The 12294-nt window shown below is 36.0% G+C and overlaps 1 protein-coding gene across 1 annotated transcript in view; it reads right to left on the bottom strand.

Moving 5' to 3' along the window:
* Positions 1–12294, bottom strand: part of ARMC3 (armadillo repeat containing 3) — a 93280-nt gene that overhangs the window by 35287 nt on the left and 45699 nt on the right. Inside the window, exons 8-9 of the mRNA XM_058532565.1 lie at positions 10557–10709; positions 10350–10455 (exon numbers count right to left, since the gene is read on the bottom strand). Coding sequence (XP_058388548.1) covers positions 10350–10455; positions 10557–10709 — 259 coding nt within the window. The remainder of the gene's footprint in view (positions 1–10349; positions 10456–10556; positions 10710–12294) is intronic.

Raw genomic sequence — 12294 nt, 5'->3', positions numbered from 1 at the left:
CAATCAAAGTCTAGGGAAATCAAATGTAATCTTCTTGCAAGTGACATGGAACCCTTATTGACCTATCTGTTCCATTACAATACTGCACTTCCCTTCACGCCACCTTCTGTTTCCAAAGCCAGAATGCTTGCCAATAATTAACTAGCTGCCATCAGGAAAGAACAACTGTCTTCATTTTACATGGCTGACTTGTCTCCTGATAAAACAGGAATAATGGTCAAGGTGTTAGAATATTCATAATAAATGGCTCTTGCGGTCACCAAATGTTTCTGTTTCGCCTGGAAATCAGTCTATTTACATATCTGTGGATGACAAGAGACACAATTCCGAAGCAATTAGAGATACCGTGTTGTTGATTTTCTTAACTAAATAATAAGGACACCGAATGCTCTCGTGTGACAGCACGTAAAACCCCCCCGGCACTTGGGGGGACTGGCTTATTCTCATCAGCTCTCATGTCACTTCTTCAGAGAGGCCTTCTTTGACGAGCTCCAGGTCATTCCCCCGACCCCTTTCACAACCCTGGTGTCATGCATGCCCCTCTCTATGACATCGTGCTGCTTTATTTAATCTATTCTGCTATCACTTCTGAAATTACGTTTTTAAAATTACTCCTGTGTTGTCTGTCTCCCTGACTAAAATGTAAGTTTCATGAAAGCAGTTTCACGGAACCTGTGTCGTGTGCCCTAGAGTATCCCTACAGCCTAGAACAGTGCCTGGCACACAAAGAACATCCAAGTAATGGTGAAATAATTACCAAAGAAACCTAAATTCATAGTAATAACTTCCTTAGGCTTTGGGATAAAATAATAAAAGTGGTAAACAGTGACCCCATCTAGTTCCTAGTGGAAGTTGTGTTCCAGACTCTCTATGATACTGGAGAGATGGTAATCACTCAGAGGCCCAAAAGTAATAGATAATCTAGATTCCGTTTTTTTTATAGTTAAGAAAGGTAAAATTTAGAGAGACTAACACTTGCTCATGAAGCAATTCAATCAACAGACACAGGATGAAAACTATGGTGTTCTGACTTTTAGTTCATTATCTTTTTTTTTACAAATATCAATCTGAAGCTTCTAAAAGCACAGTGTTTTCTAGAAAAAAAAAAAGGGCAGAATCTCCTTGGTTCACTTTATCATTCCTCAGGGAATGAGAAATGAGGCAGACCGTTGACGTATAGCGTAGTGGGAAATTCTTACTAACTGTTAGATACATTTTTTTTTTCCTTTTTTCTTATTCTCTTTATAGGAGGAGGGGGAAGAGGAAGAATAGGAAAAGAGGAGGAACAACGAGGTGAGGGACCTGGGAGAAAAGTGGAAGGAGGGTAGGAAGAAAGGAGGGGATGGAAACTCACTCCTCCAAAGGTGTCTACTGGAGTTCAAGGAGCCCTGGCCATTCCAGTCTGGAGGAATTCAAAGAGATCAGGAAGGCGAAGGAAAAGATTTTGGTGGGAAGATTTGGAGTTCAGAAAGCAATGAGCAGGAGGTAGAGAGAGAGAAGTTCAAGGATGGAGACAAAGAGTTTCGACTCCTGCAAGCTCCCTATGGGTAGTAGACTATGTGAATGTCCACCTCCACTCGGGGACCTTGGGCAAAGACTGTGCCTCTGTTTCCCCAACTGCAAAATGAACGTAACAATAATATTCCCTACCCCCCTGGACTGCTTTGAGGATTTGATGATCTATTCCACATCTGGTACTTAGCTCCACACCTGCCCCACACTTGCCAGCCACCACCACCATCACCATCTGCTCATACTCCATGAGCCACAAGGCAGAGACTTTCCTATATCCTGTCTCGATTTCTTGGACCATGAGAAAATATGATCATATTTCCAAATTTGCATGTGTGTGGAATTTTCATTTTCAGACAGCTTTTCAGCTGGACAGTCAAATCTACAACAGCTGCAGGGTTGGAGCTGGGCACTTTCCTCAGGAATCTCACCCAAATCTTTCCCTTTAGGTGTAATCAATGAGCAATAAAGGCCACTTTCAGAGGGAAGAAAAATCATGGAAAATGACGAATATAAAAAGTCAAGGATGAGTAAAAATGGAATTTATGTGGGTTTTTAAAGTACTGCTTCAAATTGAAAGAGAGAGTGACAGAAAAATCACACAATAGAAAGGTATCCAAACTGTTTGATAATTTCCAGAAAATCAGGAACACTGGAAATTAGACCTGAAAGAGGTACGAGCAACTTTAAAATAAGGTTACACATATGTCAGTCTCTGCTCTCTAGGTAACAAAAGCACATGGATAATTTTCCAATTGATCGTTTCAAGGGATTCACCTAGGCTTATAAAACTGGTAGCTAGTAAAACTCAAACCGTGAAGGTTGAGTAGGCATCAACTGACACAAAACGGGGATGTGCAATCAACTTGCTTTATTGCAAAATCCAGCTTTTCATTCTATACATTTTTTCAGATTCAGTATGATTTCCTCAATCCAGTACAGCCTATGTTATAACAACATTCCATCAAGCAGAGAAGGAATCTAGGCTCTAAGGGGTAGAGATGGAAAGTATCTACTCTGTAAACTTGGGTGGAAATAATGCAGGAATAATTCTTAAGTTTACCATGACGACTCTGCCCATCTATTTTATCTATTCATTTCAGAAGCCTTTTAAAGTCGTAAACAACACTTTACATAAATTCTTTGAGGTATCATCCTTAATACAAAATAAGTATTAATACAAAACAAAACATCCTTAATACAAGATGTTTGAAACATCTTTAATATGAAATTGAACTTCCTAAAAGGATTTGAAACTAGCTCAAGCCATCTTGCAGGATGCTCGTATCGTGAGCCTTCTAATTCAAAGGATGGAGCATCTCACAACAAAATGATATAACTAAGAATTTTAAAACAAAATAATCTTTTCTATTATACAAAGCCAAGAGCAAAAAATCAACTCTAGAGTAACTACGATAACAATGAGATTAATTTATGTTGTTAAGTGTATCATATTTATCCTACATGGTTATATAGCACAGCAGATATTCAGCCACCAGAACAATGAATGTGTCAAAACATTTTGAATGACTCTACCTTACAAAGGGACGGAGCCGAACCCGAGCATCTATTCACACACATTTAGCAGTAGATTATGATCTCTTTAAAAGCATCACAATGAAATGCTTTCCAGATCACAATCTTTTAATAATATTGTATAATATTGTTTTAAACACACTGGACAGTGTTTCAAATTAAATTACTGTGCGTTTCGCTAAAACACAGAACAATCCTGTTACCTTTCTGCCCCTCCCCCACCCTGCTCCGAAACCGCCACTAGGGGTCAGTATGAAGACACAGTTCCTCTAACTGTTAGAAGGGAAATGGAACTCGGAAAAGATTTCCCTGCAAAAAACCCTTAGGCGACAAAGACAATAACCACACAACTTTAGCATTATTAAGTCCAGTCGATACATCAAGTCTATAACATGAATTTGCATGTTTCATGAGACTGCATTTTAATTTTGTAAATCACCGTGGATTATTTCTATGGTCGATGTTTCTTTAATAAAAAAACATTCTAAGTGACAAGGTTACTTATTCTAAGTGAATCTGTGCATATTGCCAAGAAGTATGATCTAGAGCAGACGTTAAAATTTATTTTCAAAGGCTGACAGCACACATCTCTAGCCATCTCAGAGGTAAATAGCCCATCTCTTCGTGCAAAGGAATGGAGAGGGCGGAATGAAACTTGTGGTATTTTGCCAGCTTGGAGAGGTGGGGTTTCTCTTTCCCTTCAAAATGACTATGATCATTCACTGCACTACAGCCTTAAGCGCACAATAAAATATAGGCAATTCTAAAGAATAGCATTAGACTATACTTGTCTACAGAATAAAAGAAATGGTAAAAGTAAATATACAAATATATTACCTTCCCCCAACCCTATTTAATGGGGTGGGAATGGAAAAAAAGGCCTTGAAAAGTGCTTTCTGTACACACTAGAGAGATTTAACATTCCAAGAGGTCACTAAAGGTCAGGCTCTTCTCTTACAATACTGAATTGACTGACAGGGAGTTGGGTCCCTGTGAATAAGCGAAGTACTGTTCTTGAAGTACTCCGTTAAGTTCTGTACATGGCATACATTGTACATATTTACATATCTTCTCTACAAATTCCATGGCTTTCTTAGGCATGGTACTCCATGAATAATTCTACTAGGTATTAAAATGATTCAGTCAATGCTTTATTTTTATGTTAGTGAAGAGAAATATTAATACTGGTAATACAAAATAAAGTCATCTAGATACAAAGAGGATGTTCAAAAGTTCCCCAAACACTCAGACGCACATGCATGTAATTTGGGAGCATTCTGTCTCTTTCTGGAGCCCCTTTGGGGTGTACTCCTTACTCAAATCCTCATTTCCTTTGTTGTGGTCCTGACCACAGGTCACACAATAGCAGGACAGTCCCTAGAGAAGAGCTCTTTGTCTCTGGTATTGTGGAGGCCAGCAGTGGCCCAGCAATCAATCAAATCTTTTTTCTTAAGTACCCACTATATGTGCTGCCCTTTAGAACTTTCTTGAGTCAATGCTGTTGTGAGAAGTCAAGGAGGGGTATAAAAAATAAAAAAAAATAAACAAGGAAATGGAAATAAGAAGATTTAAGAATCAGTACGAGTTAGTATGTTTACACATAGAGACTAGCTTATGTATTTTCTATAGCAAAATCACAGTTTTTACTTACTTATCTATAGGTAGTAAAAATAATTGTAGTTACTACTTTTTGTATTTTTATTTTATTCATTGTGTTTTATTTCCTAAAATAATTGTATCTTTTGAAATATCTAGTCAACAATCACACTATTTTCTAGTCAACAATCTAGTCACCAATCAGACTATTTTCTAATCTTTTCATAGTTTACCAATAGCCAAAATTTAGTTAATGTTGGCAAAGGGAAATGAAAAACATTGAACTTTTTTCATTCTTGGGTGACTTAAAAACTCTAATTCTGATCAGATCCAACAGATGGCAGTGATGGTATAAATTAATAGCTTAAAATATTCATATGATATGTAGGATCTGCCCCTCAGAAGAATGTCAACCAAAAATAATTCTCTCAGTACTTGCAAAAATAATGTAAAACTTTGAAATGACTAATTGGATAGAAGAGTACAAGGTAAATATAACATCAAATTTAGCCAAAAATTGTATTTTCTATTTCAAAAGTTAACAACTTTCTCCTTTCTAAAAAGTACTACAAATTGACACGTCAAAAAGATCAACAGTGAACCAAGAAAGGATGGATAACAGTGTCCAAATTAACTAAATGGAAAACATTTTTATGTAAAATTCATTATTGCTTTTTGGTTTCCATTTTCCTCTATTTCTTTCTGTGGGGGTTATTTTGCTTTCTCACTTTTTATTTATTCACTTAAAAAATAATTTTACTTCTCTTTCTCCTTTTCTCACTTAAAATAAGTGAATTTGGCTGTTCTTGTCCTCTTTTCCTATGCCTTCAAATAGTTATTTTTATTCTTATTACTTGCCTTTTCATATTTTTATCCATTTTAAATGACCTTTATTCTGCAGATAATAAAGAATGAAAAGTATGAACAGAAGACTCTTTTAGGTAAGTCTCCACTGTTGCATCTGTGATCCAAATTATGCAAAAACAAACAAAACAGTACGGATGATCACTTTCTGTTTTAAGTTGTGGGCATTGGTTGACAGACCTTCTGTTTTTCATTGTCTTCCTTTTGGTTGTATTTTTGGTCTAAGCCCATTTCCCCTGAATGCCTACTATGGGCTGAGCACTATTCTAGATGCTTGGTGTGTACCAGTAAATTAAACAGACAGAGGTGTTCCCTTCATGGATGCTGGTCAGAGGAAGGAGGGACAAAAAATAAATCATAAATATAATAAGTGAGTTATACAGTATGTTAGAAAATAAAAAGCGCTATGAAAAAGGGCAGCAGGGAAGGAGGATTGAGGATATGTGTGGGGGGAATGTAATTGTAAACACTGTAGTCCTGGTAGGCCTCTTGGAGAAGGTGACATTTGAACAGACTTGAAGGGGGTGAGGGAGTGAGCCACGGGCATTCTGGGGCAGAGAAGATGGTCAACACAAAAGGCCTGAGGCACAATACTTACTGGAAGTTGAATGAACATACTTTCAGAACATATTCGGTGACCTACTTTACTCTTTATCATTTTACTCCCCAACACTGGCTTATTTGTAAGTAAAGGGATTTGTGTTTGTTAGATTATTTTTTTAACTACAGTCTCACTTATCCATAACTCAAATACCTGGAAACTTCATACATCCAGAATATATATGAGAACTGTCCGAAAAAAAAGAAAAGACATGGCCTCTGAGGACCAAAACACCACTTAGAGAAGAAGCCTCAGGCCCTGACTTATAGCTTTTATATAAAATTTGATAAAGCTTGGTTATCTGGTATCCAAGCTTTTAACTGACCGACAGGAAGGGATCTGAAGAGGACTTTGGCAGGATTGGCCTTGCCAATCAGATCTACAGACAGCAGTGAAATTAATACTGACAGCCTGCCAATAAGGAGTCAACAAAACGCATGACACCCAACAGCCACTGCGCCCAGAGGTTATACTCCGAGAGTGGGGCAAGCACCCACCTTCCCTGTGGGGTCCTGACAGCTCCACCCTGGAGCACATGATAGCAGCTTACTCAAAATGGTAACCATAACACACACACCCCAAGTTTAATAACAGTATGATCAGTTTCAGGAGGTTAGGTGGGAAGGATTTTAGAAGATTTTAATTCAAAGTCATTACAAATTTTAAAAAGCTTCGTTGATTAAAGAAGTAAATTTTCAAATATCCAGAAAACTTGAGTATCTAGGAAGCCTTGTGCCCAGAGAATAGCTATTAGGTAAAATCTTTTGGTACCAATTAAGGTGATATTTGTAATTAAAGTTGAAAATCTCCCACAATGGTGTATAGATGGTCTCATTATTTATTTATCACTGCTACTAAAATTGCTCATCATCTTACTATTTTATTACATATGAGCATGTTTTCTTTTGTAAGAAAGCAAGACTTGTGAAAATCTGAATTCACGTATTTTAGATTATAAATTATTTTACATGTATTATAATATTCTATTTTTAGATTATGAAAATACTTAATTTAAAAAAGTATTTGTCAGTTTTACAAAAAGAGTCACCACTAAGTATGTTTCTCCCTCCTCTGGTTGACTTTTTTTCTTTAATTTAGAAAATTTTGATTTACCCACAACTTTCCAGGCAAAAATCTGTTAGATAAAGGAAATTACACTAGCATTTATGTTATCATAACACACTGGTGATTGCTCAATTCAGGAAATGAGCCTCCAACTCCAGAAGGTACCTTGAGTTTAAGAATTAGAAATCGATTTAGGCACATCGAGATATGAGAATAGGAGAAGGGGTTACATTTTAACAAACAAAATTAGTATTCACAGTGCTTAAGGATATTTTTGGTTAATTAGGTTAGCAATTATCAGGTATCCAAACATCTATCAAAGGCACCTGGAAGACATTAGCTCTGGGTTTTTCCCTCTTCCTTTAGTACTTAGGTGTGGCAGAAAAGCAACTTCTAACTTTTTCTAACCTCCAACTCCAGCCATTCCAGCAGCAGAGCCATGACTCAGCCTCAGCCCCATAGTGCTTTGCTAGGAAAGGTGATGGAATGGACTGCTTCCAAAAAGTGATCTTGGGAACACTCACCAATGCCAAGTTTAAGCGAATTTTGTTTTGTTTTGTTTTTGTGAGGAAGATTAGCCCTGAGCTAACATCCGATGCCAATCTTCCTCTTTTTGCTGAGGAAGATTGACCCTGGGCTAACATCCGTGCCCATCTTCCCCTACTTTACATGGGACACCGCCACAGCATGGCTTTGATAAGCAGTGCATCGGTCTGCACCCGGGATCTGAACCTGCAAACTCTGGGCCACCAAAGGGGAGCACGCGAACTTAACCACTATGCCACCGGGCCAGTCCCTTAAGCTAACAATTTTTTAAAGATGATCTGAGTAGAAAACATTTTTTATTAAAAATAACCAGTCATCTTTGTTGTCTCTTCTGCTGTGGTTAGCTTCAGTAATTAATACTTTAGGAGCCTTGCTAGAAGGATAGACAACATGGCTTATTTGTTTTCATTCCTTTGGATTGACTATGGAATCTTTTTCAACTCCAGCCTTTAGCATTTGGCACAAACATGTCAAATCTGACTCCCTTTCCTCCTCAAAAACATTTATTTTCATATCCTTTTGCTCAAAAAGTCCAAAGTAAAAACTCTATAGACCGCAAAGGACATCCATAGAACCACTTTCATTCATATCCCATTCCCCTTACCAAATACAAATTGAAAAAAAAGAAAAAATCAGAATGGACAGTATATAATAGGTTAATGAAATAACAGCAGTTAAAAATTTATGAAAATAAAATTAAACTACAAAAATAAAGTTGATTGTCATGGAGAAAATGTCAGGCATCCTTTAGTCCTAATTGACTTTTCTATGCTGACAAAATGAAACTATAGAGGCAGATGACAAAAATCTGTGAAACAGATAATTGAAAGAGAAAATCTGAAGGCAGCCTCTTTTAGAACTACTTACTATCCTAATTTTCTATGATTTTATATAAAACTCTGAAATGATATAAGCCAGGCAAACTCACATCAAATCAAGACATCTATACACTCTGGAGGCATACTAAAGTATTCTAGATAATATATAAATCTAAAGGCACTGGAGATAGAAGTGTTTTCACGTCACTGATAAGATTTTTGCACTGGCGTGACTATCCTGAAATATGCTATTTTCAAATTGCTACTTACTATGACTCAATATTCCAGAAATTTGTATGCTTTCATACAAGATGATGATAACCCTGAATTTAGGAAATCACCGTATCAAAGACTGTAGCTATTAAAGGAACACAATTTGGATGCTCATACATTTTGGCTATATTTTTATTGGGCATTGTTAGATTTTTAGTCATTCCATTAAAATATTTGTGTGGGAGTAGAGGAAGGGAAAGAAAGGGTAAGAAATAGATTAAGTCTATGACGACGAGGGTGGAGGTGGATTTATTTCAAGTTAGCAAAGAGTAATTTTAGCCACAATGCCATAAAACAATAATATATGAAAGTTAATAACTACCATATTGTGATGGTTAATTTTATGTGTCAACTTGACTGGGCTAAGGATACTCAGATAGCTGGTAAAACGTTATTTTTGAGTGTGTCTGTGAGGGTGTTTCTGGAAGCGATTAGCGTTTGAATCAGTAGACTAAATAAAGATCACCCTCACCAATGTGGGTGGGCATCATTCAATCCGTTGAGGGCCCAAACAGAACAAAAAAAGGAGGAGGAAGGGCAAATTAGCTCGCTGCTTGAGCTGGGACAACCATCTTCTTCTCTTGGACATCAGCACTCCTGCTTCTCAGGCCTTCAGACTCAGGCTGAATTACATCACCATCTTTCCTGGTTCTCCAGATTGAAGATCGCAGATCATGGGACTTCTCGGCCTTCATGATCGCATGAGCCAATTCTTATAATAAATCTCCTCATACATATCTCTGATGGGTTCTGTTTCTCTAGAGAACCCTGACTAACACTCAGACCAAATATACGGAGGGTAAATAATTATTTTATTTATGAAAGCTGCCTTCAAGAAATTCTTACTGTTTTATAAGACAACCTTATCTTCTGTAGAGGAAATAACACAGACTTTGGAGTCCAACAGATCTGGTTTTAATTTCCAGCTCAGCTATTTTAATAAATATATGTTCCCAGGAAAATTAGGTAACCTGGCAGAGCCTCACTTTCCTCATTAGTTGATGGATTATCTCGATAATTAAATTTTTAAATGAATATAAACCACATACCACAGTGCTTGGAATACAGAAGGCTTTCCTTTTCAACCTTTCTTCTTAGTATTTACCTGTAATATGTTGTTTTAAATTGACTTTTTAAATGTTTCTAGATTTATCCAATGTTTATGTCCTTTTAAAATGGATCTTAAAATTTTTTTCTAGCTTTATCAAATGTTTATGTAATGTCATTTTTAATATTTCCAGCATTATCCAGTTTTATTTGTACTGGAACCTTCCACAAGCGTTAGCCTGTTGCCTGAATCAAAAGGCCCACGCATTTTCCCAACAAGCCGGGAAAGAGTCAAGATTTTGTAATGTCTTTGGAAAACAGGCCTAAGTGATGACTTTTATTTTCATAAGGGTTTCTGAGGAATAACCTAAGATAGAACATTTGAACGAATATGTAAACTGCCTTGAAAGCCAAAAGATTAAAATGAGGACATCTTGGACTGTTAGATATCCCATAGTAAGGCAGTGCTGAATGAGTCTTTTTGTACTTACTTGGCATTGGCAGGATTGCAAGTGGTCAGATTAGCCAGGGCAAGGGCTGCAGCCTCCCTTACCTCTTCATTGTCACTTTTCAGCAACTGAATTAACTGTGGAATCCCTACAGAAAAAAAAGGTAAAAATGTGACTTTGCAAACATCCATGTAAACGACAATATGATAACCTAAAAATATTCCAAATGGTTTTCTCCAGTTAGCTTACCCTGATTATTGAAAAACTCTTTGCTGCCTGAATTCTCACACATGGCCGAAATAGCTTGGGAAGCAGCAATTTTAGTTCCATCGTTTTCAGAACCCAAAAGGGCTACAAGGCACTTTTCAACTTCTTGTTCATGAAAAAGTTTTCTATTTTCAGCTTTCATAAACCAAAAGGAAAACAATCAAAATTTTGCTGCAAAAGCTGTGCAAGTATAACTACTTCCCCATCCAAAATGCGATAGTTTTTTCGAACCATTTAACCTTTAGAACAGAGAGGTTATGCAAAATGAATTATGGATATTGCCTTTTTTTCTTTTTCGCTTACATGATATCAATACTATGGCAAAGAAAATTCTATAATAAGAAAGAAGCAAGTTTCAGATTTAGCAACAACTTATTTAATACCAGTCATGTGCCTGGCCTGGCGTTGTGTTCACACGTGCTATCTTCTCACTAAGGACAAAAACTTGTTTATTTGACATTCATTTTAAACACAAAACCCAATATTTTAAGAACGCCTAAAATGTACCAACTGGTGAGCTGGATGCTGAAGAGAAAAGAAGAAAGTAAAAATGAGTAATAAAGTACGATCCCATGTCTTAAGGAATTTATTATAATCATATCAAAAAATCATAATCATCTTTTATCTTAAGTTACAATACATGCTGATGTAGCAAAAATTAAAAGAATTATTTAATTCCTAAGTTACCGTAAACATAATATAAACATATATTAGCATAGTCTTTTTATCTGAAAACAAATAAAGTCATGACTCTAAGTACATACCATGATATTCACCCCATTATAAAACACTAAATTAAAAACCAAAGTATTTTTAATGTTCTTTTTGCTCCCTAATGTTTTTCTCTTGATTTCGTTTGATTCTTTTAATAAATGACAATATGATTACTATATTAAAGCAAATATTGCATTAAACTAAATTAGAACATTAAAACCTAATTTTTTGTTTTGTGTTCTATAGTTAATTCTAAATAAGTTACTATTTATTAAAAGCATGTACTAGAAAAGATATATTAAGCCAAACTCAGTTTTAATGCCGTAAGAGGTACCAGAGACTAGTTTGAAGAGAAACAGCTTACAAATAATTCTTTTATTTAGAATTCCTTCAAATAATTTTGTCATAGGTTTGATTCCCCATTAATTAACCTTTATAAAGGTTAATTTACATGATTAATTTATATGATTAAAATAGAAGAATGTGTAATATATGCTCTTAGGATCTTGACATATAAGAAAGAATATTCTGTTAGAATAAAAATCTCTGCAAAAATGCTGATATTAATTTAGATTACATCTACATGTGGAACTAATTCATTACTTGTACATATATTAATTGTGTTTTTCCAGAAATATCTTCAGAAATTATAGCAACTAGGTTTCCATTTTAAAGTTAATAAATGATTTCTGTCTCCTCTCAGCAATGATTTTGTAAAATCGCCCCCTTTCCCAGAAGCAGTATCCCATTCAGATGTCACCATATTTGCAAATACTTCTTTGGCCTGATACAGAGATATATGCCAGCAATCTGCCCATTAAATGGCACAAACTAAGTTACTAACACTTCTGTTCATTCATCTTAAACCAATCATGAACCATGTCCTGTAATCCTATCATTTTAATCCCTTGATCCTTTCAAAATTAGAATTCAGGCAGGCCATAACTGTTTCATAAAAAAAAGCTGTAATTAATACTTAAATTTCAAGTAGGTGGCTCCCAAAATG

This window comes from Diceros bicornis, chromosome 36 (assembly GCF_020826845.1).
Source record: "Diceros bicornis minor isolate mBicDic1 chromosome 36, mDicBic1.mat.cur, whole genome shotgun sequence".
NCBI classification, from domain to species: Eukaryota; Metazoa; Chordata; class Mammalia; order Perissodactyla; family Rhinocerotidae; genus Diceros; species Diceros bicornis.
The sequence above is the reverse complement of the archived record's forward strand: the minus strand, read 5'-3'. Positions and strand labels throughout refer to the sequence as shown.